This window comes from Arvicola amphibius, chromosome 11 (genome assembly GCF_903992535.2).
Source record: "Arvicola amphibius chromosome 11, mArvAmp1.2, whole genome shotgun sequence".
In the NCBI taxonomy this organism is placed as follows: domain Eukaryota; kingdom Metazoa; phylum Chordata; class Mammalia; order Rodentia; family Cricetidae; genus Arvicola; species Arvicola amphibius.
Window position 1 is genome coordinate 74,357,898 of NC_052057.2, and position 27,951 is coordinate 74,385,848.

Here is a 27,951-nt window from a genome sequence, read left to right on the forward strand (position 1 = left end):
GTGTATGTCTGTGTCTGAGGGAGAGAGCGAGAGTGAGTGAGTGTGAGTGCGGGGTGGGGTGGTGGCCGTTACGTTCGGGGCAACGGCTAAGGCAGTGGAGAAGTGAGAAGAGAAACAACGTCCGGCGCTTCCGCCTTCGCTTAGGAGGAGGAGGAACTGGTAGGGAAGGGAAAGCCATTTGCCCTGGGCCTGGACTAGACCGCGTCGGGCCGGCGGAGGGCTGGCTATGTGCTTTTGAGGGTCGCTTGGGACGCCGAGCGAGAGCCGAGAGCGATGTCTCAGCCGCCGCCGCCGCCCCCGCTGCCGCCGCCGCCTCCTCCCCCCGAGGCTCCGCAGACTTCGTCGTCGCTGGCGGCGGCGGCTACTCCGGGGGGCCTTTCGAAACGAAGGGACCGGAGGATCCTTTCCGGGAGCTGCCCGGACCCCAAGTGCCAGGCGCGGCTCTTCTTCCCGGCCTCGGGCTCCGTCAGCATCGAGTGTACCGAGTGCGGGCAGCGGCACGAGCAGCACCAGCTGCTGGGAGTGGAGGAGGTGACCGACCCGGACGTGGTGCTGCACAATCTGCTGCGGAACGCGCTGCTCGGGGTGACGGGGGCGCCCAAGAAGAACACGGAGCTGGTAAAGGTGATGGGCCTCTCTAACTACCACTGCAAATTACTGTCGCCCATATTGGCACGCTATGGGATGGACAAACAAACAGGCCGGGCCAAGCTTCTCCGGGATATGAACCAGGGCGAACTGTTCGATTGCGCCTTACTGGGTGACCGTGCCTTCCTCATCGAGCCCGAGCACGTCAACACCGTGGGCTACGGCAAGGACCGCTCCGGGAGCCTCCTGTATCTACACGACACCCTTGAGGACATCAAACGGGCCAATAAAAGTCAGGAGTGCCTCATCCCAGTGCATGTGGATGGCGACGGGCACTGCCTGGTGCACGCTGTGTCCCGGGCCCTCGTGGGCCGCGAGCTCTTCTGGCATGCCCTGAGGGAGAATCTCAAGCAGCACTTCCAGCAGCACCTGGCCCGCTATCAGGCCCTGTTTCATGACTTTATTGATGCGGCCGAGTGGGAGGACATTATCAACGAGTGTGACCCTCTGTTTGTGCCACCCGAAGGTGTCCCCTTAGGCCTGAGGAACATACACATATTTGGCCTTGCTAACGTGTTACATCGCCCCATCATCCTCTTAGACTCGCTCAGTGGTATGAGAAGCTCTGGCGACTATTCAGCCACCTTTCTCCCCGGGCTCATCCCTGCAGAGAAATGCACTGGGAGAGATGGTCATCTGAACAAGCCAATCTGTATCGCCTGGAGTAGCTCTGGTCGAAACCATTATATTCCCTTGGTAGGCATAAAAGGGGCGGCCTTGCCCAAACTGCCCATGAATTTGCTTCCTAAAGCATGGGGTGTGCCTCAGGATCTTATTAAGAAGTACATCAAACTTGAGGAGGATGGTGGTTGTGTTATTGGAGGAGACAGGAGTCTGCAGGATAAGTACTTACTTCGGCTGGTTGCTGCTATGGAAGAAGTCTTTATGGACAAGCATGGTATCCATCCTAGTTTGGTTGCTGATGTACATCAGTATTTCTACAGAAGGACTGGGGTGATAGGAGTTCAGCCCGAGGAGGTTACTGCGGCTGCTAAAAAGGCAGTGATGGATAATCGCCTTCACAAGTGTTTGCTCTGTGGTGCCCTTTCTGAACTTCATGTTCCTCCTGAGTGGTTGGCTCCAGGAGGGAAACTGTATAACCTGGCAAAAAGTACTCACGGACAGCTGAGGCCTGACAAAAATTACAGCTTTCCCTTAAACAATTTGGTTTGTTCATATGATCCAGTGAAAGATGTTCTGGTACCAGACTATGGATTGAGTAATCTAACAGCTTGTAATTGGTGCCATGGCACATCTGTGCGAAGAGTCAGAGGCGATGGCTCTATTGTGTATTTGGATGGAGACAGAACTAATTCCAGGTCTACTGGTGGCAAATGTGGTTGTGGATTCAAACACTTTTGGGAAGGTAAAGAGTATGACAACCTCCCAGAGGCTTTTCCCATCACTTTGGAGTGGGGAGGAAGAGTGGTCAGAGAAACCGTTTATTGGTTCCAGTACGAAAGTGATCCAGCTTTGAATAGTAATGTTTATGATGTTGCAATGAAGCTTGTTACCAAGCACTTTCCAGGTGAATTTGGAAGTGAGATCCTAGTTCAGAAAGTTGTCCACACCATATTGCATCAGACTGCAAAAAAAAATCCTGACGATTACACTCCTGTAAATATAGATGGTGCTCATGCTCAGAGAGTTGGAGATGTGCAAGGACAAGAATTGGAGTCTCAGCTACCAACTAAAATTATTCTTACTGGACAGAAAGCAAAAACTTTGCACAAGGAAGAGTTAAACATGAGTAAAACTGAAAGAACTATTCAACAGAACATCACAGAACAAGCTTCTGCAATGCAGAAACGGAAAACAGAGAAGTTAAAACAAGAGCAAAAGGGGCAGCCCAGAACTGTTTCCCCAAGCACTGTTCGTGATGGCTCATCATCTGCACCTGCCACCCCCACCAAGGCTCCCTACTCACCTACAACTTCTAAGGAGAAGAAGATTCGAATAACAACCAACGATGGACGACAGTCCATGGTTACCCTTAAGTCTTCAACAACCTTTTTTGAACTTCAGGAAAGTATAGCCAGAGAGTTCAACATTCCTCCGTATTTACAGTGTATTCGATATGGCTTTCCCCCTAAAGAGTTACTGCCACCCCAGGCAGGAATGGAAAAGGAGCCAGTTCCCTTACAGCATGGTGACAGAATTACAATAGAGATCTTAAAAAGCAAAGCCGAAGGTGGTCAGCCGGCTGCAGCACACTCAGCCCACACTGTGAAACAAGAAGAGATTGCTGCTACTGGCAAACTGTCGTCCAAGGAACTTCAGGAGCAAGCTGACAAAGAAATGTATTCCTTGTGTCTTTTAGCAACGTTGATGGGTAAGAGCAATTGAGGTCTGGTGGTATATCATAGTTGTGAGTATAAAATACTGAGGTTTTCTTTTGTGGGGGGAAAAAACAGTGGTTACCATAAATACTTGATTCTATACTTTAGGAGAAAATTATTTTCTTTAATGTTTTGGTATTATAAATACGATTATTGAGTGATTGTTAGAAAAGCATAACTACAAAATGAAAGTAGTTCAACTGTCAGCAGATTATTTATTTAGATATACCAATATTTAAATAACATTTATTTCAAAAATTGTTTAAAAAAACAAATGTATCTAAAGACCTTTCTTTTTCTCCCAGTCTGAGCTCTTAGGCCTTTCTATTTTGATCCTTTTTCATTTATTTTTAATTTCATTTTCCTGCCTGTCATGTGATTTCAGGACTTCCTGTTTGATGAATTGCAGTTTCTGGTGTTTATAGTCTGCACTCCCACCCAATAGCCTATCGCCTCCATTTCCTGTTCTCCCGTTCCTTCGTCATGTTGTTCGTATGTGTACACAGGTTTTGTGTTTAATTTCATGGTTCAGTGACTGCCATAATTGCAGTGAATAGCTCATAAGAAACGAACAAAGATGGCAATGGGGCTAAAAATTTCTTTTTAATAATTTAGCATAAATTAAAGGAAAATATATTATCAGCTAAGTACATAATTTCATCCTTTAGATGACTTGGGATATTGCTTCATGGTACAGTTTTTTTTCATTATTGCTTAACCTTTGTCTTTTAAGTTGGTGTTAGCATGCTTTTCACAAGTTTTGAAGTACGAAGTAAAATTTGAATGTTAGATTTTAGAAAGGCCTTAATTTTTGCTGAAACTGGAAGAACTCTATCTAGAAAGGTGCTGGCTTTTGATTCTGTTTTCTCAGACTACTGAAGAGTACTGAGTTGGGCCTTGGCCTTCTATGATGAAAATTTGTTATTGCTGGTTTATTAAGTTGGGAGCCTATTAGTTAATGGGAGATCTAAAAACTGTACAAATTTTCAAGTTGATATTGTTGATTTTAGTTTGGCAGGCATAAAAACTGAATTGGAGAAAATGACCTAGGTATTTTCACATTTCTGAGACACCGTGGTCTCTTGGAGACTGCATGGAATAGAGTGGCTGTATGTATGGAATCAGAAGACACAATTTGACTCTTTTCCCTATTAATTACTAACTTAGTGATTTCACGAAAATTATTAACTCCTCAACACTTCAGTTGCATCTGTAGAAAATATCTCTTGTAGTTGGGTAAAATATTCTTAGAACTCTGAAAAAAATTAAATAGCATCTTTACAAAATGTATAAAATTAGGTATAAAATGTTATAAATAACATTTTAAAACTGACAATTTCTCAAGTTAAAAACAGGATGGTAATGTCTTTCTTTTTCTTTCTTTTGGTTTTTCGAGACAGGATTTCTCTGTGTAGTCTTGGCTGTCCTGGAACTCACTCTGTAGAGCAGGCTGACCTCAAACTCACAGAGATCCACCTGCCTCTTCCTCCCAAGTGCAGAAATTAAAGGTGTGCAACACTACTGTCCGATTAGTAATATATTTTATAGTGAAAGTTATTAAAAATACCAGTTTATAATTTCTTTTAAAAAATTAATTTACGCTTCCTGCATCCAATTTTCTGAGAACTAGTTTAGAGTGTAATGAGTTTCCCATTTCTTCTCTTCTAATCCTGTGCCTCTTTTAATATTTATGTTGGTGTCCACAATGCATCTGATTTTTTTTTTAGACTTTGTTAAATATTATGTATAGTTTTCTTCCTACATGTATGCCTGAAGGCCAGAAGACGGCGCCAGATTACAAATGGTTGTGAGCCATTATTTGGGTACTGGGAATTGAACTCAGGACCTTTGGAAGAACAGTCAGTGCTCTTAACCACTGAGCCATCTCCCCAGCCCCTGCATCTGAGTTTTTATATGTATGTATCTATTGCCAACACAGAATTTAAGTATAACGTTATATTTTACTAATTTGAGAGAATTGTGCTTTTTTAAAAATATTTATTATATATACAATATTCTGTCTGTGTTATGTGTATGCCTACAGGCCAGAAGAGGGCACCAGACCTCATTACAGATGGTTGTGAGCCACCATGTGGTTGCTGGGAATTGAACTCAGGACCTTTGGAAGAGCAGGCAATGCTCTTAACTGCTGAGCCATCTCTCCAGCCCGAGAGAATTGTGCTTTAAGGACTAACACTAGCCTGACATGGGGTGCACACCTGTAATCCTAGCACTCCAAGTGTTTGGGAACTTAAGGCGTGAAGATCATGAGCTTGTCTTGAGCCTCGACTGCGTAGCAGCACTCTGTCTGCAGTGATGACAGCAGCAACAACAAAAGATCAGAACCCCAAACAAGCAAAGTGCTATGACAGTGACAGCCTCTGTCCAAATATTCGTCACCTCTCTCTGATCGTTTTAATTATGTAGAGAAGATAATGCTTTAGAAGTAATGTGTTTGTAAAAATATTAGTTTTTGAAGACCATATATAAAATGTAGAATATTCAGTAACTTGATGTTTAGATTGGTGATGCTAGAAAACAACAGGAGTTATTTAGAAAATTGCAAAAACAAAAAATTGGAAAACTACAGAAATTAGCTGCCTTTATATTTGTTTAGAAAATAGCTTCTCAAACTTTACAATACTTATTTATTTATCTTGTCACTAATAGTTTTGAATATGTCCTCTAAAGGTTTGAGAGACTTGTTTACTATTCTAATTTATTTTTATATTCTATTCATTTTCCTTATAGCACCTATTACAAACTTAATGATATTATTTGTTTGTTTATTTGTACTTCCCTACACTGGATTTTAAGTCTACAAACAGAGAGAGTATAACCTGTTTTAATGAATATGTTATCACTGACACATTGCATGATACCAAGCAGATGCTTGCTGAGTGAATGAACAGAGATTGCTAGCTCATCGAAATGAATGTGTGCTGTGAGCCTGAGACTATGTCAGAGGTACAAAGATGAGTGAGATACAGTTCCTTCCTTCTGTTAAGAAGGAAGAGTTTATTTGGGTTTATGGTTTCAGAGAGATAAGAGTTCATTATCATCATGGCAGGGAAGCATGGCAACCTGCAGGCGTGGTATCTGAAGCAATAAGCTGAGATCTCACTCCTCCCCCTGCCTCTCTGTAACAGCCTTGGCTGTCCTGAAACTTGCTTCTGTTCACCAGGCTAGACTTGAACTCACAAGAGATCTGCCTGCCTCTGCCTCCCAAGTGCTGGGATTAAAAGTGTGCACCACCACTGCTCCCTGGCTAGGATCATATTTTAAGATGGCAGCAGGAGCCGGGCGGTGGTGGCGCACGCCTTTAATCCCAGCACTCGGGAGGCAGAGGCAGGCGGATCTCTGTGAGTTCGAGGCCAGCCTGGTCTACAAGAGCTAGTTCCAGGACAGGCTCTAAAAAAGCTACAGAGAAACCCTGTCTCGAAAAAAAAAAAAAAAAAAAAAAAAAGATGGCAGCAGGAAGCAGAGAGCTATTGGGAATGGAGGAGACTTTAAACTTCAAACCCTCGCCTAGTGAAGTACTTTCTCCAGCAAGAACACACTTCTAAACCTTGGAACAGTACCACCAACTGGGGACAATCAATTGCTAGAGACTGTGGGGACATTTCTTATTCATATCATCACAACTTGCCAGAAGGGTGTCTGCTGAGGGTATTGCCTGCGTTTATAGCTTTCATTAAAACATGACCAGCCTTATTTTCTATCAACATAAAAATGATAAACCCCAAAGATAACCAATATGGCATTAAAAAATTCTTGATATTATGCACATATATACACATATATCTCTCTAAATATCTATCTATATAGAGATATTTGGAGATTCGTGAAATGTGCTGACTTTTAATAGCTATGAACATGTGTTTTTCTTTTTTTTTGAGGGTGGTTTTGTTTGTTTTTTAACTCATAGCTTCAGTTGGTTTCATTTATCATGGTGGGGAGGATGTGATGCACAATTTATATCATGGAGGTCATGAGACAGAAAAGCACTGTTCTGAGTTTTTATTTGTTTTTGTGGTGCTAGGATTGAACCTGGGACCTTACCTTCTTTTGTTTTTAAGATCAGTATTCATTAAATAGATTTTGTATGTATAGCAACAAAATAATACATAGTCTACTCAGTATGGGCATATTCATGGAACTAGTCATAGTTGCTTTGAATCATATGATGGTAGTATAAAATACAACAGTATTTTTTCTGTAATGTTTCACATAGTTTTAATCCATTTTATTCAGACCACTGGAGTTTATTGAACTTAATTTTAACAGACTGCCGTTTTCGTGTGTTTAAATCACCCCAATTATGGCTTTGTACAGTATGTTACTACAGTTCCTTGTAGACCAAGTATTTGTATTTTGTTTTATGGTAGCTCTGGTGGATATGGTCTACCATAAGAATTTGGATGATTTTTTTTTTCTTAGTATTAAATTTTATTTTCTGACTATCATGGCTTTATCAGGAGGTAAAGATAGGGGCTAGGTGAAAAACAAGATCTGTCTGTAGTTTACTTAAAATGTGATTTTATGTCAGTTTATTACCTGCTTTTGAGAAAGTTTGTTGGGTTTTATGACACTGCTTTTCTTCCTGAGAGGACTGTGACTTTTTACTATATTTAAAATATAGGGCCTACTTGGATCAATCCCCAGTACCCAAAAGCCTCATAACACTTTGTCATTTCTTTTTTATGTATTGGTGAATGTGGTACCAATAGTTGAATCTAGGGCGTCACGTATGCTTAGGAAGCATGATATGAGCCCTTCCTAATACCTCAAGAGTTTCCAAAATCACATGAGAACTCAGATTTTGTTTTAGGTGACATTGGATTGCTTTATTATTACCTCTCTTTATATTTTTCTTCAAATGCTGGGTAAAAGTTTGAAATCTAGATCATGCTTATTGTTATTCCTTATGTGCCATTGGATGGTTCTACTTATTTATATGTGGTACATTTGTAGTAAGAATAGTCATAATATGAAGTTGATGCATATAGATGGGTCTTTACATATACAGTACAGGAGATGACTTATGTAATTATGCTTTGAAGATTTAAGTTAATCACTTTCTGTGACTTAGCCGTTTGATATATTTTACTTACTTTTATTTTCTTCCAAAGAATTCCGATATATATAAAATAAGATGTGGTAGTTTTTAACATTGTACTTCCCAGAAAAAAAAATTACTAATCATTACATTCATACAGACTCCTGTGTGTGCACATTCTTGTACATGATTGGGTTTGTGGTCCATGGATATGCATTGTAAATGCATCCTTTAACACTAAAAACTAGGTTTACTTAAGGGACTGAGAATTAAGTAGAATCAGGGATATGTTTCTTAGAAATAGTTTTGACTGGACTGGCAAGATGGCTCAGCAGGTAAAGGCACTTGCTACCAAGCCTGAAGACTTGAGTTTGATCCTGAGCAACCGATAAAAGGAGAGAGCTGAATCCTGAAGATAGTTCTCTGTGGGATTTGAGCCTTGCTCTCCAAATAAATACATGTAATTAAACAACAACAACAAAACATAACCTTTAGAGACTGTTTTGAGTATTGATAAAAGCAAATGTTTAATGTAGGAGGAGCAGAAAGTTGGTAAATGAATGCCTTTGTCTTTCTAATAGAAACTTCATTTTAGTTCAAACTTAGTTACTCAAAAATTGTTTATTTAAGATCTAGGAATATAGTTCAGTTGATAAAATGCTTGTCTGACATGCACGAAGCCCCAGCTCTGCGTAAAACTAGCTATGCTGGTACACGCCTAGTTTGTAATCTCATCACCGAGTGGGTGGAGGTGAGAGGATCTGCAATAAAGGTCATTTCCAGCTGTGTGGTGAGTGTAGGCCACCTGGGTGATGTGAGACCTAGTCTCTAAAGCAAATAAATAAATAGCACTATTCATTTCACTATTTAGTTCACTAAGTTTTAAATTTTTTATTACATTTATTTATTTTGTGCATGTGCTGCTGGGTACACATGGAAAACAGGACAACCTGTGTGAGTTGATTCTCTCCTTCCATGTGGGTCCCAGGGATCAAACTTGTCAGGCTTGTCAGCAAATGTATTTATTCTGTTGAGCCACCTTGCCAATCCAAGTTCAGAGTTTTAAGTATTTGAGTCTTTAAAATATATTTCATATGGGAGGTGGGTAGGTGGGTAGAGCATTTGTTATCTATGAGTCTAGTGCTGAGGTGGGTGGAGCCCCAAGGATCATTTACACTCCAGCTTCAGTGGCAGAACCTATCTGAAGGGAGCGAGGCAGAGAGTGATAGAGCAGAACACTGTGTCCTCCTCTGACATTTGTGTGTCTGCACACAAACACAACCCAGACATGCGTTCTGTGTGTGTGTGTGTGTGTGTATACACACATTATAATTATATACACACACACACACATAATTTCATATAGATGTTAAGAGTTTTTAGTTTGTTTTCAAGTTGCAAAGTAGAAACTTCAAATTGACTTTTACTTAATATATTTTAATTTTAACTGATATAATAACAATGCATTTGTGTGGTAAGGTATGATAGTTCAGTACATCTGTTCACTGTGTAATGATCAAATCAGGGATATTGGCTTATTTATCACCTCAGACACATAATTTTCTGGGTTGGGAACATTAAAATACTTGTCTGTTAGCTATTTTGAAATATACAGTTAGTTGTTTTCAACCATAACTAACATACTATGCTGTAGAATATTGGGTTATTCCTTTTAAAACCTGGCGTTGTAGTGCACACCTACAATTACTGCACACTTGAGGTAGGTAGGAGTATTACTGTGAGTTTGAGGCTGGACTAGGCTATATTTCTAAGTTAAACTGGGTCAAAAAACCTTTTTTAAAAAGTTATTCTTCTTGTACTGCAATAATATAATGCCTACTAGCTATTTTATCTGAATCTCCCCCTTCCCAACTTTTCTCCAAATTGCCGTCAGAAATATTTATAGTTAGAAAATTGGAACAATGACTTTTCAAAAACATATCCATTTGTGCACCTGTGTCCCTGTGGAGTCAAAGGACAGTTTATGGGAGTCAGTTCTCTCCTGCCACATGGGTCCCAGGAACAAGTGCAGGTTCTTGGACTTGGAAGTGCTCTAGCCAATTAGCACTATTATGCCCACCTGTGATAGCCTTTTAAAAATTCGTCTCAACTCTGCTTTAGTCTTAGAAAAATATATATTCTTGGGACTGGAGAGATGATTCTGGTTAAGAGCACTGGCTTCTCTTCCAGAGGTCCTAGTTCAGTTCCCAGCAATGGCAGCTCACAGCCATCTGTAATGGCATCTGATGTCCTCCTCTGTCATGCAGGCATGCGTGCAAATAGAGTACTAATAAACGTAAGTAAATAAATCTGAAGAAGAAAAGAAATGTATATTTTTATTATTTATTTATTTTTAGAACTATATATTCTTTTTTTTTTTTTTTTGGTTTTTCGAGACAGGGTTTCCCTGTAGTTTCTAGAGCCTGTCCTGGAACTAGCTCTTGTAGACCAGGCTGGCCTCGAACTCAGAGATCCGCCTGCCTCTGCCTCCCGAGTGCTGGGATTAAAGGCGTGCGCCACCACCGCCCGGCTAGAACTATATATTCTTAAAACAGATCTTTTTAACATAAATTTAAAAAATTAAAAATCACTTCTCAAATAGAAAAAAAAAGCATTACAGTGAGAAGAAAATCACCTGGAATACTACTGCTATATGTGTCTTCTGTTTAAAGAGGAGAACCGAAGGCTGGAGGAGGGCTCCAGAAGACCGCAGAAAGAGGTGATTTATGGTGCTGCATGCACTCTGCCATCTTCACACGCCGTGCATCAGCTAGGAATATTTTACTGTTGTACCATGAAAAACAGCTAACTCTAAAGCTAGTTAGGAGACTATCACAGAAAAATGTGTTGATATAATGGAGACTTTACCATGAAACGCCTCTTAAGACTTTGTCCTAATGAGATGGAGCCACTTTTTTTTTTTCAGAGTTTGACTTATTTGTGTATTGGATATAGGTAGTGCTGCTGTTAGTTACCTTTTACAGATCCCGCTGCTCCCAGAGACGGTTATTCTACTTCAGTTCCCCCCCACCCCGAGTTGTTTTTAGGCATTGTTCCCTTTTAAGGGAAAACCTCTTTTCCTTTTTTCTTAATGTTGTGTATTAGTGTTTTGCTTGCATGTATGTCTGCACCATTTGTGTTCCTGGTACCCACAAAAGCCAGAAGAAAATGTCAGATCCCCTGGTACTAGAGACAGCTGATTGTAAGCTGCCAGTTAGGTGTTGAGAATCAAACCCAGGTCCTGTAGAAGAGGAGCCAATGCTCTTTACTGCTGTGCCATCTCGCCAGCCGGAGGGCGGGGGGGGGGGGGGGAAAAAACTTCATTTGTGATACCCATTCATTGTGTTTGTTCAGCCAGTATTAAGAATGCAGTTGTTCAGCCCTGTGACAGGTCCTGGGAATAGAAAGTCTGATATGCCACTGACCTTTCCCTGAGTCTGAAAACCTTTTAGTTTAGAAAAAGAAAGAGAAAAAGTAAACTAAATTAGCAGACTGTGACAGTGACCTTGATATGTTGACATCAGAGTATTACTTAATCACTCAGATTGTATAGAGAAGTGGCACTTAAATAGAATTTTATACTTTATTTTTTGTGCTTATTTAATTTTGTGTTTGTGTGCACACATGCACATGCTCTACGGCACATATGTGGAGGCAGAGGACTGCTTGGGAGAGCTGGTTCTCCTCCCACCATGTGGGTGCAGGGATTGAACTCAGGTTGTCAGGCTTCAGTAAGTGTGCCTTTACAGATAAGCTATTATTGAATTTTAAATTGCCTTTTAAGGAATATGTAACAATTATTGGCCTTTAGGAAACTGGAACAGTTTTTGTTGCTTCATAAAAATAAGAGGGAACTGAGTTGATAGTGAATGCCTATAATTCCAGTATTTAGGAGCTAGAAGAAGATAAAGGATGATTGGGAGTTCTAAGCTAGTCTCAGCTACATGGTGAGACCCTGTTTCAAAATAACAAAACAAGCCGGGCGGTGGTGGCACACGCCTTTAATCCCAGCACTCGGGAGGCAGAGGCAGGCGGATCTCTGAGTTCGAGGCCAGCCTGGTCTACAAGAGCTAGTTTCAGGACAGGCTCTAGAAACTACAGGGAAACCCTGTCTCGAAAAACAAAAAAAAAAAAAAAAAAAAACAAAAAAAACAAAACAAAAAAAAAACAAAACAAAAAAACAAAAAACAAAACAGTCAAGGTAAGGCATGATATGAGGTTGGTAGAGAAGGACCAGTTCTTACTGTAGTATAGAAAAGGAGGTCTTGGACTTTGACCTCTATTCTTTTCTCTTTTTTTTTCTTCCTCTATTTTTTCTTTTTTAGACATTGTTCTATAGCTCACACTGGCCTTGGGATTGAGGATTACCTTTGGACTAGCTTTTCTTCACTGCATGAACAAGGGAGTTGGGGAGGACAAGACTCAAAGGAAAACTAGTTGAGAAGGGGGCAGTGGTCTAGGCAGGTGACAGACAATAGTGATACAGATGGAGAAGATGCTGTGGAGAGCTGTATGAGGCTGTGGGGGAATCGTACAAATATCCTGGTCTCTAGTCCCCTTTCTTGATTCTTTTACCAATAAAGATAACTCATTGGAGGTACACTTACAGTAAAGGAAACAATTTGTCTGTTTCTATAGCCAGTTGATGCCATACCTATGCAGGACTGGAATAGGGCCATCATGCTTGTCTTAACATGATTTGAGTCTAGTGGATGTTTAATTTTAAAGATATGTATAAACTTTGGATTGGTATGCAGGATTCAGCCACATATTAGCTGTGTGATCTTGGGGTAATCATGTAAGCATTGTTCTGAGCTTGTTTGCTTGTAAGGGAGGTAGAGAAAGCCTGGTTGTGATAGTAAAAGAAGCTATTCTCAGCTCAGAGGTAAGCAGATAATAGAGGCCTGGCTGGTGTTTATACTTCGTTTGATTGAGGAACGATGGCAGTATTTCTCTTACTGGGGAAAAATTAGTTCTGAAATAGAGAGTTGAAAAAATCTTACTCTTCATGTATAAAATTATACACATATACACTACATAAACAGTATAGCATAGCATAGCATAGCATCTGTGCTATTCAAATGCCATGGGGAATGGGCTGATTAGGAAAATAATGTCTGAATAACCTTTATAGGGAGATGATGAAAACAAATGCATGGTCTGCTTAAATAAGACATAGTCTGGAATTTGAACTGCTAAGAAATGTAACATTTTTCTCAGTGTAGTATATAGGCGCTCACTTTGGCAACTGTTCAGATTCTTCCCCAAAAAACAAAACCAAACAAAGACCCTACAAATGAACCAACTTAAACTTTGCAACCCCATACTTGTTGACATTTTCCAAATAAATTAATATCCTTGAGTAGTTTAGAAAATACTGTGACCATTTAGGATAAGAATGACCATAATTAAGTGAAATATGATGAAGTTTGGTAAACTTACCGGTGTATCTTCTACTAGGAGTTATCAGTATTTTTGTGCTTGGGGGATTTGATATTTTAAAATTTTCTATATGTCTTCACTTAAGTCATTTTGGTAATAGTATTATATTCTTAGTAAATAAAGTATTTGTGTAATGTTCAGGTTAACTGAAGGTTCAAATGACAAAACAAGGCTTTTAAAAGTTTATGTTTAAAACTGGTTTACTGAAAATATCTTTAGCTGTTAGACAACTTCATTTCCTTCTTTATGGTGTGGGAAAGGATGGTAGACATGTGATTAATTGGTATCATCAATGAGTTCATTGCAAAACTCAGTTTCCGCAGTATAATTTTCTAGTAGGAAAGACAAAAATTAACCCATTATTGCTATTGTTATTAAAGTGAACTAAGTTCCTTGATAATGATATCATGTGTTCCTTAACAGATAGAAAATAAAGGTGTAAAGAAGCAGCACATAGGCATAGCCATACTTCTATTCTTCCATTCTTCGATGCTTTCAAATGTGAAAATCTTTTCCCCATGCCTCCCCCCTTTTTTTGCTAGGAACTGAACTCGAGCCTTGGCCGTGCTGAGTGTGTTTACACACAGAAGCTGCACTCCAGCTCTATTGTTCTCCACTTTGTATTTGAGACCTTGATGTATTTTGTGAAATAGTAGTTTGTTTATGAATGCTTTATAGTTTTTTGAAGATTGTTATGGGTATATTTAATGTTTTTCCCTTAAATTTATGTTTTCTAATTCAACATTAGAATAACAAAAGGCAATTACTTTTGTTCAATCTGCCTACTTATTTTTTTCTCTTGCATTTCTTTTTCTTTTTATTCACTTTTCACACACACACACACAATACACACACATTGTACAATTTTATATTCTAGTTAAAAATGAGTATCTTTTTAAAATCTTTTCTGTTCCTGCCCAGAGTTTACAGGCAAGTCTCCCTTGAGATACTCTGAGACTTCAGATATATTTTGTTTAATATTCTTAGTACTCTAAGTATACTTAGGATTGGTACAGTTTTAAAGATACTTTCGTTAGCTTCTTTGTTTAAAAATCGAAGGAACTTACTAAAAATTTCGATTGTTATCCTGTCTTGAAAAGTGACGTGTGTCTAGGCTCCTTTGTGACAGCACTTGGCAGTAGCTCCATCACATCGTCCATTTGGTGAGCCATTGTGTCATATCTGTGTTGTTGATCCAGAAGATCATTCTGGATCTTGGCCTTGCAATCTCTGTCCAAGACTAATCTGTGTTAATACAGTCCTGGATGGCACTCTTTTGTCTGTACTTACACTTTGTCTGTTTTTGTCTTTCAGGAGAAGACGTATGGTCTTATGCAAAGGGTCTTCCTCACATGTTCCAGCAGGGTGGTGTATTCTACAATATTATGAAGAAAACTATGGGTATAGTTAAATTGTGATTTTATCTTTGGATAATGTTTCTATTTAAAGTATATAAAATTAAGAATATTCAAATAGGAGCCCAGAGAGATGCCTCAGTGGGTAAAGGCATATGCTGCCAAGCCTGACAGCCTTAGCTCCAATCCCTAGGACCCACATGATGGGAGAAGAGACAGCTCCATAGTTGTCCTCTGAGTTCCACATTTGCACCATGGCACATGTGTGCACACACATACATATACACAAAACAGTATTTTAAAAGAACAATCAAATGATATTTTATTATAAATACTAACACCTGGGTATAGTATTAAAAATAGCGAAAGCTGGGCATAGTACCACAGGTCTGTAGTCCAAGTTGGGTGTTGATAATTGGGAAACTGCTCGAGCCCAGGAATTCCCAGCCAGCCTGCACAACATTATGAGACACCAGCTTTTTATTTTTAAAGATTTATTTTAAATTATGTGTGTATACGTATGTGTGTGTGCATATGAGTGCAGCTCTCAGACACCAAAGGAAAGGTTAGGATCCCCTGAGCTGCAGTGATGGGCTTTATTATTATCGTGAATATGTTTGTGAGCACGTGTGCATGCGTGTGAGGGAGGACGTATGTGAGTGTGGGTGTCACACGCCACAGCTTGTTTGTTTGTGGTCAGAGGATAACTTTCAGGAGTCAATTCTTTCTTTCCGTATTGGGTTCCAGGCATTGAACTCAGGTTGTCAAGCTTGTTTGATAAGCACTTTTCATCTACTGAGTCATCTTGCCAGCTCAGAGACAGGTTTATTGAGACATGTTATATACAGAGTAAAATTCACATTTCATGGGGATACAGGTACAAATTAAGTATTATAGACCCAGAATATGTGGAACCAGAAGCATTTGGGGTTTGGGAGAACTTAGGAACACTTTACATATACACAGTGAGCTATTTTGTTAATAGAGCTCAAGTAAAAAGTTTATGTGACATATCTGCCTTAAACACATTGCCTGAAGATTATTTTATATAATGTCCTTAAGTCATTTTGTGCTTTGAAGTCAGTTTCACAGTGTGGAATCTTATACTTGTTGCATTATTTTGTACTGAAAAAAATGCTGAAAGTGCTTTTAGGTTTTGGCACACTATGGATTTTGGATTGTTGGATTAGAAGTGCTCAGAACCCATGTATTCACTTTATACACTGTATATGGATTTTGAGAAACATGCAGTCATGTCTCCAGAGCTAGTTCCAGGACAGACTCCAAAGCTACATAGAGAAACCCTGTCTCGAAAAACAAGACAAAATACAAGAATATTTTCTGTCACTCCAGATTTTTAACCAACCCCCATTTTCTAGTCCCACACACTGGCAACCATTGATTTGTTTTCTGAGTTTATTTACTTTCCCTTTTCTTAGTGCTGCACTTGGGTGACTTTTTGTGTGTGGCTCCTTTTGTCTAACATAGGTGTTTAGTAAACTAGCCGGAGGGACATGTGTTACTTGTTACCTATGTTACTTGTGAAGTTTTATTGACATGTAGCCGTACTCATGCCTACATACTACTTGTTCCTTTTCCAGTACAGTACTAGAGTTAATAGTAACAGAAGTCACAGACACATACACAGAAATTGAAAAAAGACCTCAACTAAAAGACATTGAACTGTTTTAGTTTTTAACTACTCTGAATCTAGTCCCTATAAACATCATTTATATACAAGTTTTTATTTTATTTATTTATTATTATTTATTTTATCCTATTTTATTTTTTGAGATGAGGTTTCTCTGTGTAGCCCTGGCTTTCCTGAACTCACTCTGTAGACCAGGCTGGCCTTGAACTCCGAGATCCACCTGCCTCTGCCTCTTCCAGTGCTGGGATTAAAGGTGTGCGCTGCTGCTCCTGGCTCCATGCAAATTTTTTATTTCTCTTTGGTAAATAATTAATGGAATATAAAGTCATATGGTAAGTCTGTATTTGTCTTTATAAGACACTTCCATGACTGGGGAAATGACTCTGTTGGTGTAAAGCACTTGCTATGTGAGTTTGTAGCTCTGAGTCCAGATCCCCAGTAATGTAAAAAGCAGGGCATGGTGCCATGTGCCTGGAGCTTTATTAGAGACAGAAGTATTTCTGCAGCTGGCTGGTCAGCCAGTCTTGCCAAGTCAGCAAGCTGTGGAATCAGTGGAAAGAATCCTGTCTGGAAAAAAATAAGGTGAGGGCTGGAGAGATGGCTCAGAGGTTAAGAGCATTGCCTGCTCTTCCAAAGGTCCTGAGTTCAATTCCCAGCAACCACATGGTGGCTCACAACCATCTGTAATGAGGTCTGGTGCCCTCTTCTGGCCTGCAGGCATACACACAAACAGAATATTGTATACATAATAAATAAATATTTTTTAAAAAGTAAAAAAAAAATAAGGTGAGAATGAGAGGAAGATAGCAACATTGATCTCTGGCTTCTTCATGAACACACGTATGTGCACACACGCCCACGTGAACATGTACACATACTGCTCGACTCTCTCATATTGTTCTTTCTCTCACTCTCACACACTCAGTCACTCACTCACAGAAACTTTTACATCATTTTCCAAAGTGATTAGACATTTTCCATTTCTATTAGCATTATGTGAAAATTCCACTTGTTTTAGATGTGTGTTGGCATTTGGTAGTGTCACTTTTGTGTGTGTATGTGTGCCTGTGTTTTTGTGTATGTTCAGGTACACTTTTTGTTTGGGCATGTGTTCACATGTGTATGCATGTGGAGGCCAGAGGACAGCTACTTCAGATGTTGTTCTTAAAGAGCTGCCCGCCTTGGGGCTGGAGAGATGGCTCAGAGGTTAAGAGCATCGCCTGCTCTTCCAAAGGTCTTGAGTTTAATTCCCAGCAACCACATGGTGGCTCACAACCATCTGTAATGATGCCCTCTTCTGGTGCCCTCTTCTGGCCTTCAGGCATACATGCAGAGAGAATATTGTATACATAATAAATAAATAAATATTTAAAAAAAGAGCTGCCCGCCTTGATTTTTGAGACCGTATCTTTCACTGTCATCAAATAGGCTAGGCTGGCTGACCTGTGAGTTCCAACGGTCCTCCTGTCTTTGCTGCCCCAACGCTGGGATTATATAAGTATACCACCATTCCTGTCTCTTTTACATGGGTTCCGAGGGCTTAGACTTGGGCTTTAATGCTTGATGGTAAGCACTACCAGTTTTTGTTTTTAGTTGAAAAATTTATTATTTTAAATTAGGTGTATGTGTATGGGTTTGTGCGTGTGAGTGCAGGTGCTGTAGGAGGTCAGATTCCTCCAGTCCTCTTAATTAGACGAACAGGCACCTAAAAAGGGTCTTCCGGACCAAACGCAGGTCCTCTGCAAGAGTCCTCACGGCTGACCACTGAGCCGGCTCTCCAGCTCCAGTTGTTTGGGTTTTGTTTATTTGAGACAGAGTCTCACTGTATAACCCTACCTGGTTTGAACTTGCTATGTAGACTATGTTGGCCTGAAACTTAGAGATCTCCTGTCTGCTTCTCTTACATTGAGATGAAACTGTACCACTTGACCTAGTTCTTGTTCTTAAAAAGACAAACAAAAATTTTTAATACATGGATAGCACTAGCCATAGTGATTTATTAAATTGCATTTCTATAATAAAGTGATGTTGGTTACCTTTTGACGTATTTTTCTTTTTCCCACTCAATGTTAAATAAGTTTTATATTTTACAATTTTTTATTAGGCACATGTCATTGATCAGATGAATGTTTAGCAAATATTTTCTTATAGTCTAATTCATCTTTTTATTCTCTTGTTATCTTTTGAAGATCTTTATTATCTTTTGAAGTTTTTCAATTTAGATAAAGTCCAGTTTGGTAATTTTTCCTTTTATGGTTCATGCTTTTTATGCCCAATTCAAGGTCATTAATATTGTATTCTCTGTCTTATAGATTTAGGTATTTATTTATTTATTTATTTATTTATTTATTATGTATACAATATTTTGTCTGCAGGAAAGAGGGCACCAGACCTCATTACAGATAGTTCGGAGCCACCATGTGGTTGCTGGGAATTGAACTCAGGACTTTTGGAAGAGCAGGCAATGCTCTTAACCGCTGAGCCATCTCTCCAGCCCCTAGATTTAGGTTTTTATATTTTATTTTTATATTTATATTTATAATTTATATATAATATATATATTTAGATTTAGGTTTTTATATTTATTTTCAAATCTATTTTGGGTATTACAAAATGTTGTAAGTAAGCCAGGTGGTGGTTGCGCACACTTGTAATCCCAGTACTCAGAAGGCAGAGGCAGGTGGATTTTTCTGAGTTCAAGGACAGCCAGGACTGTTAACACAGAGAACCATGTCTCAAAAAAAAAAAGTTGTAAGTATAACAAGAAGCTAATTTTTGATAGGTTACAAAAGTATGTGTGTGTATATATATATATATATATATGTGTATGTATATGTATATGTATATATGTATATATACGTATATGTGTATATATATATCAGGGTTTACTTTTAGTTGTGGATGTTGCTGTTTTATTATTGAAAAACATACATCTTATCCATTAGATTATTTTGATACCTTTTCACTAATTAATGAGTTATATACTTGAAAGGGTAAATTATATCATATGCAAACTATACCTAAGTAAATTTGCTCTTAAAGTCACTTGAAGCCAAGTGAGCTATAGTCAGCAGCTGTTCAAGTTGAGACACTCAGGAGATTACAAGTTCTAGGCCTAATTGGGAAACCTAGCAAGACCTTGTCTCAGAATTAAAAGGGTGGAGAATGTAACTTAGTGGTAGAATAGTTGCCTAGTATAAGAACCTGGGTTCAACTCTTAGTATTGACAAATTACCCAAAACCAAACAAAAACTCAAGCAAATTTGCTGTATTCGGAGTTTTTTTTTTTTCCCTTCTGTGTTTTGTCTCTTTTTTTCTTAGTGCAATGACTTGAGTATTGTATTTTATAGTGATTCTTGAAAATAAATCAATGTAAAAATTCCGTTTCCCCTGGAAAAAAATTTTTAGGTGGGGGGGGGGGATTCTGGTTCCTTCCTTGTTAATCCATACAAATTTTAGGATCAGGTTGTTGATTCAACAACAACAAAAAAATCTGCCGGGATTATTTTGTTTAAATGTGATCTCATTCACTATATAGACAATTTAGAAACACTCAATGGCTTAATAGTACTCTTCCAATTTATGAAACTATTGTTTCTCCATTTACTTTCATTCGAATTTTGTAGTTTTAGCATACAGACCTTACAGTTATTTTATTCTTGGATTTAAAAAATCCTGTTATAAGAGATTCTTCTTAAAATTTCTGTTATTGTTTATTGCTAGTAACTAGAAATAAAGTTGGTTTTCATGTTAATACTGTACCCTGTGACCTTGCTAAGCTCATATATTCTTCTAGCTCCCCCCCCCCCAAAATTGTGTAGGTCAACATGTCTTTTGTAAATAAAAGATATCTCTTCCTTTTTTTTCCTTTATTAATTAATTTATTATTTTACATCCCAGGTACAGTTTCCCCTCCCTATTCTTCTCCTATTCTTTCCCCCCAGTTCCCCTCAGTCACTCCTCTGTTTCTGTTCAGAAAGGGGCAGGCCTCCCATGGGCCCTGTCAAGTTGCGGTAAGGCTAAGTATATCCCCTGAATTAAGGCTGGGCAGTGCAATACAGTATGAGGATACGGTCCCAAGAACCAGCCAAGTTAAGGGTTGCTCCTGCTTTCATTGGTAGGAGTACCACAATAGACCAAGCTACACAACTGTCACATGTATGTAGAGTCCCATTTAGGCTCTCTGGTTGTTGCTTCAGACTCTGAGTTCCTATGAGCCAGGTTAGTTGTTTCTGTGGGGTTTTTTTGTGATGATCTTTCACCTGTAAGTCTTTTATGGCTTCTTCTTGCTTTATTGAAGTGGCTAAGATTAGTTCAGTTTTGAATAGAAATGACAAAGAACATAATACCTTCTTGAAGGGAAGCATTCAGTTGTTTTCATGGATGTGTCTTATATCCCTTCCATTCACCTTTTTTTGTGTATGTGTGTGGTTTTGGTTTTTTGAGACAAGGTTTCACTGTGTAGCCCTTGCTGCCCTAGAATTCACTCTGTAGATCAGGCTGGCCTCAAATTCACAGAGATCCACCTGCTTCTGCCTTCCAAGTGCTGGGATTAAAGGTGTGCACCACCACTGCCTGACTACTTTCTTTCTTTTTGCTGACTGGTCTGGCTAATGGTTGGCTTATCAGTTTTATTGGTCTTTTTCAAAGAAACAACTTTTTGATTCATAGGTTTTCTCTTCCCTTATGCTTGCTTTATATACGAGATATGAAGGAGGATTTAAAGCTAATTCTTTTTCTAGTTCTAATTCCCTTGTAGGTTTTTTGTTGTTATTTAGTGGTGGATAGATGCATAAAATATAATAATCAATATTGAATTTAATGTTTAATTCACAAAATTTAATGTGAAGTGTCACAGCTTCCGTTTTGAATGCCAGTTCTATACATTCATTAAAAAATTATTTTATTTTTTAATAGTTTTTATTAATAGTTTGTTTTTAAAGTTTATTTTCCTTCTAGTTTTCTAAGTAGAAGCTTGACTATAAAATTTCTTTGTTTTCTAGTTACAAACATTATTTAAAATTTTATATATGCATGTGTGTCCATATATGGACATGCATGGACATGCATGTGCTGTTGTGCATGTCCAACAAAGGACAACTTTGGGAGTTAATGCCCTCCTTCCACAGTGGAATCTAGGAGTCAAACTCAGGTCATAAGACCTGTCTTGCAAGTGCTTTTATTTTTTGAGCTTTTTTGAACCCTGAAATAATTTTTAAAATGTTAGGTATAGCATTGAGACTTGGATAAGAATAATGTATTCTACAAATGGTGTTGAGACAGCAGGATGTGCACATGTAGTCCACATGAATGCAAGCGGGGCAGTGGTGAAGCAGAGTCTGCTAGTCGTTCCCTCAGGCTAGCCTTACACTGCTTCCTCCACCTCTGGGGTACTGGGATTAAAGGCATGAACACTATCTTAAAAAGAGAGAGAGAGAAAGAAAGCCACTTAGACCAGATCTCTGACTTGAATATTTTCTTTCTTTGATTTGTATGGTTTGGCAATGCCTGAGGATATGCATAGTGGCAGCTCTCAGCTCCTGAGCTATATAGCTCTGGTAACGTCAATTTTTTCTCAGTTGACTATGCCAGAAGCATATCAAGAGAAATTTCTACCTGGACTTTTTTTTTTTTTTTTTTTTTTTTTTTTTTTTTCGAGACAGGGTTTCTCTGTGGCTTTGGAGCCTGTCCTGGAACTAGCTCTTGTAGACCAGGCTGGTCTCGAACTCACAGAGATCCGCCTGCTTCTGCTTCCCGAGTGCTGGGATTAAAGGCGTGCGCCACCACCGCCCGGCCTGGATTTTTATTAATTGACATTTTGCCTACTATTGAAATTACTATTTGTTTGAAATTATAATTTAAATTTTAGTAAATAAAATTATATTTTCTTACATTGTAGTTGGTTTTGTTGTTTTGTAATTCAGGTGTTTCTTTAAATTTCTTTTCATAACTTTGCTGTAGATAATGATTTCATGTATATATTCCCCATTTCTGGGAGAACTACTTTAAGTTTTACTAAAGATCTTTTTTGTAGTAGAATAAGTTATTTTCTAGCAAATCATTTTTGGAAAGCGGTTCATCTGTTCATTGCTATCAGAAACTCACTATTTTGTCCATAAATGTCTTTGCTATGCTTTTACTAGTATTTATTGTAACTAAGATCTTAATATGTTAAATATCTTTCCTTTTTTTTTTTTTTTTTTTTTTTTTTTAGGCATGGCTGATGGCAAACATTGTACTTTTCCACATCTGCCTGGCAAAACCTTTGTGTATAACGCTTCTGAAGACCGACTGGAGCTGTGTGTCGACGCTGCGGGACATTTCCCCATTGGGCCTGATGTTGAAGATTTAGTTAAGGAGGCTGTAAGTCAGGTTCGAGCAGAGGCTACTACAAGAAGTAGGGAATCAAGCCCCTCACATGGGTTATTAAAACTAGGTAGTGGTGGAGTAGTGAAAAAGAAATCTGAGCAACTTCACAATGTAACTGCCTTTCAGGGAAAGGGGCATTCTCTAGGAACTGCATCTAGTAACCCGCACATTGATCCCAGAGCTAGGGAAACTCTGGCTGTAAGAAAGCATAATACAGGGACGGATTTTAGTAGTAGTTCCATTAAAACAGAGCCTCCTGTGTTCACAGCTGCTCCTAGTAACAGTGAGCTTATCCGAATAGCTCCTGGAGTAGTAACAATGAGAGACGGCAGGCAGCTTGATCCTGATGTGGTTGAGGCCCAGCGAAAAAAATTGCAGGAAATGGTTTCTTCTATTCAGGCTTCAATGGACAAGCACTTGCGGGATCAAAGCACAGAGCAGACACCATCTGATGTTTCTCAAAGAAAAGTAGAAGCTGTGAGTTCTTCTGTGAGGCCCGGGAGTCTTCAGACTGGCTTGCCTGAACCTTTTTCTTTAACTGGTGGCACTGAGAATTCGAATCCTGAAACAACTGATAGTCATGTGGCAGACACACTGGGAGCAGCATTTGCCACAAGGTCAAAAGCACAAAAAGAAAATTCTATGGAGGAACCGGAAGAGATGGATAGTCAAGATGCTGAGACATCTAACACAACTGAGCCAATGGATCATTCTTGATTTAATTAGAGGCTAATAAAGGCAGAATGTTTATTGTGAATATGTAATATTTGTTGGCTGGGCCACATAACTTGAGTAGTCATTAAAAATCTTGTACGTATATAATTCAAAGATTATATCTTGTTATTCAGTGCATGATAGCAAGTGTGTGATCGGCAATAGCTTTTAATATACTGCTGCCCAGGCTGGCTCTGAATTCTTGTAAATTAGTTTAGATCTATTGAAAGTTTCTTCTGTATATGTGCTTCATTGGAAGTTCTTTGTCATTTTAATTCCAAGAAAGTCTTAATTTTCAGACATGAAAATTCTCTTGCTAAATGTTTGGTTTCTGCAAAGACCAGAATTGAAGAGGAAAGAGTTTGTACATGCTGTCATCAAGGTAGCCATCCTACATGTCATGAAAATGTCGATTTCAAGTTTACCTGAACTAAATGTATCTTAAAATATATAAAACAGTTTATTAGAGTACTTAAAAGTTATAACATTTTAGAGACAGCTATTGTTGGCAAAAATATCTTGATGGTAGAGTATAATGATACAACATTTTCCTGATTTGAGCTAAGTTGGGAAGAACGATCTATCCTAGAATGATAAAGTCAGTGTGATTCAGTTAGTTGGTCTGAGCCAATATGGCCAGTTGTGTGCTCTTGTTGATAATATGTTGCCATTATTTTTTTAATCTTGGCCTTGTCAAGTTCCACCTATTATTTTTTTAAATCTTGCATAAAAGAGAATTACAATTTGTTTTAGAAAATTTAAAAATAATGGTAGAAGTAGGTAATTTCTAACTATGTCAGAGCCACAGAGAATTTTATCTTTATGAGTGGGTTACATTGTTCTACAGTTTTGACACAGTGATGTTTAAGCCTGTATATGCTAACTGTCTCTGAGCCCCTTTGAACCAAAAATGTTTCCTTTTCTTCTTAGATTTTCTATAAGATTTTCTTTTTGTTGGCTTCTCTTGAGTTTGGATGCATAGTTTACTCCAACATACCATGAGCAACTGAGCATTTGCTTAAACATTGCACTCACGAGCTCTTCAGTGCCAGTTTCCTCGAAGCAGCTCTTTATGCTTATTCTTTAAAAGCAGAGTGTACACTCCTGAGATTGGAACTGCACTATTGTATTCTGTTCTACAGGTCTGTATTTGTAAATGTATTCCAGTCCATCATCTTCCTTTGTTTACTGAAATTAAGTTGAATTTGAATGAATGAAAGACAAATGTGTGTTAATATAATCTCTTAGAGCATTCAAAGCCTGGCTGTCTCTGTTTGCACATGTAACAGATGCAGAACTGTTTGTAATTCTACAAAACTATATGTCAGAAAATATATTATCAGGTGTTTAAAAATCTCTACATGTTCATTTGAAAGGGATGTAAGTTGTACTTTAACTTTTTCTAGATAAGGGAGGTTTGGGTTTTTGGGGGTTTTTTTGTGACAGTATCTTTAAATCCAACTACTAATTACCCCACATGTTGAAAAAGGAAGGAATGGAGAATCTAGACATTTTACAAATATAGCTAAGGTTAAGATAATGTATAGCACACCACACACGCACACACACACACCCTCTGGATTAGTATCCTTTGCAGTATTTTATCTCCATTCATCTGTTTCTAAATTTACTTTCATATGTCTTTATATCAAAGTATCAGGAAAATTTAGAACTTTTGTATTGTTTGCTAGTTTTGCATGAAGTAAAAGAGAGCTACCAAATCCTTAACAGTTAGCTGTGCTTTAAATCACCCCCCCCCCCACTTCCCTCACCACTATTATTATTTTGGCTTATTAAGCCACTGACATACTCTTTAAAAAATTTTTTCTGACATAAGTACATGAAAACTGTTAAATAAACAAAATGTACTGCTTCAGATAAATTCTCTAATCACTCTGCTCCAACAGATGCTCTTCTCTCTTGGTATGTTTAGTTAACAACTGGCAGGATCTCAGAGCATTAGAATATCAGAAACAAAATTTGTATTTTCATGGTATGGTCTCACTAAATGGCTCTGGCTGGCCTGGAGCTCACTATGAAGACCAGGCTGACCTTAAACTCACAGAGATCTGCCTACCTCTGCCTCCCAAGTGCTGGGCATACACTACCATGCTGGGCTAGAAACAGATTTTATCTCCCTATTGAATACTTGAATTTAGTGTAAATTATGCACATGTGAACGTTAGAAGATGGGCTTAATCTCTGACAACACTTCATTGTTTCTAGTGACAGTAGTGGTATTTAGGATTAGAAACTTAACTGGGTATAAATAACAGTTTGGGTTCTCCCTTGATAAAAAGTAAACAAAAAACGCGCTTGAAAATTCATCAGAATTCTTGAACATAATTTTAAGTCATTTGAAATTTGAATGGGATAACTAGTCGTTTGGGTTAAGTTTTTGAGAGAGTTTGTTTTAAACATCATCCTTGTATCTAAGTGTAGATGACCCTTACTATTGTGATACCACTGTACTGCATCAGCAGAGCACAGAACCTTGTAATCTCAAGTAAAAGTGTTTTTTAGCCCTAGATGTGACATTATAGCTGTAATTCAAACCAGTTCAGCTATATTTTCAGTGTTTCGTTGAACACACTGAGGTAATTTTGTAAATATTTTTCTTCAGTGATCCATTCTGTAATCATACAGAGTTTGAGTTGATGACCCAAAGTCCAGGCAGTTAGAGGTGGTGTATGTCCAGAGAGCTGGTAACAAACGATGGTTCGAAGGGAAGGAAATAAGACACTGCCAAGTATTATGACTAATAAACAGTTAGCCCCAAGGGAATGGTTACTCAGGAATTAAAGAGCAAGCCTAGATAGCCCATTCCTCTCCCATCCCTTAAACTATGTTTCAGGTATTTATTGGAAATTATTAGGAAAGAGGCCTGAGAAATTTAGCAAATGATAATATTCAAAATTTGCTTTATGCCTTCCTGTAACTTTTAATTTCACTTTGACGATTAAGCTTTACTACTTGCGGTTTAGATTGCGTTCTGAAATACACCTGTGAGACTAGTCACAGCTCATACAGGTCTACTTGTTTTGTTTTGAGAGGGTTTTTCTCTGTAACCCTGGCTGTCCTGGAACTCAACTTGTAGACCAGGCTGGCCTCGAACTCAGAGATCTGCCTGCCTCTGCCTCCCAAGTGCTGGGATTCAAGGTGTGTGCCATCACTGCCTGGCTACAGGTTTTTTGGTTTTGGTTTTGGTTTTTCGATACAGGGTTTCTTTATGTAGCCCTGGCTGTCCTGAAACTTGCTCTTACAGGTTTTTATTGCCGTTATTTTAAGGATCATTTTCATTGGGTATTAACAGTGTCTTACATAGATAGGGTCTCTTACCTCAGGGAAGATCGTTTATGAGCAACTCCTGTTATTGACCAGTTTTGGAGAATTACTTTGACACATCACATGTTAACTACCAAATGCAAAAAAGTATTGTTTAATGTAGTTACCTGCTGTCTGCTACGGAACATTTCTCTAGATATTTAGGACCTTATTAACAAGTAACATTTAGATATGAAATAAACTTCTAAGTTCTGTCATTAGTAATACTCATCTTGTCACTATAGTGATGGTATAATTTTTTTATTTTAGAACATTAGTAAAGTTTTGTCCTCATCTTTCAACAATCAGTTGGCCCAAACTTAAATTACTCAAGTACAAAACTTGTGCTCCCCCCCCCCCCGGATCTAAAAGCAAGGTCTCCATCTTAAGATTCTTATAAAATCAGAGCCCTTGCAAAATTGGTTTAAATTCCACTCATTTTAACATAGATTTAAATTTACCTTTTATAACAAATAGATGTGTATTCTAGGTTGGCTAGATGTTCTACTTTCCAAGACTATATCATTTAACAAAATTGTACAACACAGACTTTTCACATTTTTTTCAAACAAGAACAACTCATGAAAATAGGCCATAGTAGTAAAATGTATACTTAAAGAATAAGATAACAAAGGGGAGATAGGTCACTAATATCACAGAGTTAATTGCAAGTCTGCCATTCTTTGAGATGCCAAGTGTTTCAATTCATATTTAATGATGCTCAAATCGTGGAAATTTTAACATTTGTTCCAAAATAGCAGAAACTGTAAAAAAAAATGTGAATTACTGGATAAAATGCCATTACTTGTATATCTGACATTTAAAGTTTTTAATTATGGAGTTGACATGTTTTTGTAGTATAATACAATGACTATTCTCTTGTAAAAGAAAAGGAAAAACTAGTAAAGAAAAAGTTTTAGTTGATGTTATTTGCTTGTATCAATTACTAGTATTTTAAGATTTAAGCTATTGCATACTTTCCTTTAGAGTGCAGAAACCCCTCTGGAGCGTTCATGCCTACTGTAGAGCAATAAAGGACTGAAAAGATTA

The 27,951-nt window shown here is 38.4% G+C and overlaps 1 protein-coding gene across 1 annotated transcript; it reads left to right on the plus strand.

The window, feature by feature from the left end:
- The first annotated feature begins 18 nt into the window (after positions 1–18).
- Positions 19–27,951, plus strand: Vcpip1 (valosin containing protein interacting protein 1). Its single transcript, XM_038347661.1, has 3 exons — positions 19–2,980; positions 14,803–14,889; positions 22,709–27,951. Exons 1-3 carry the CDS (start codon positions 274–276, stop codon positions 23,578–23,580), a joined length of 3,666 nt encoding a protein of 1,221 aa, XP_038203589.1. The 5' UTR covers positions 19–273; the 3' UTR covers positions 23,581–27,951.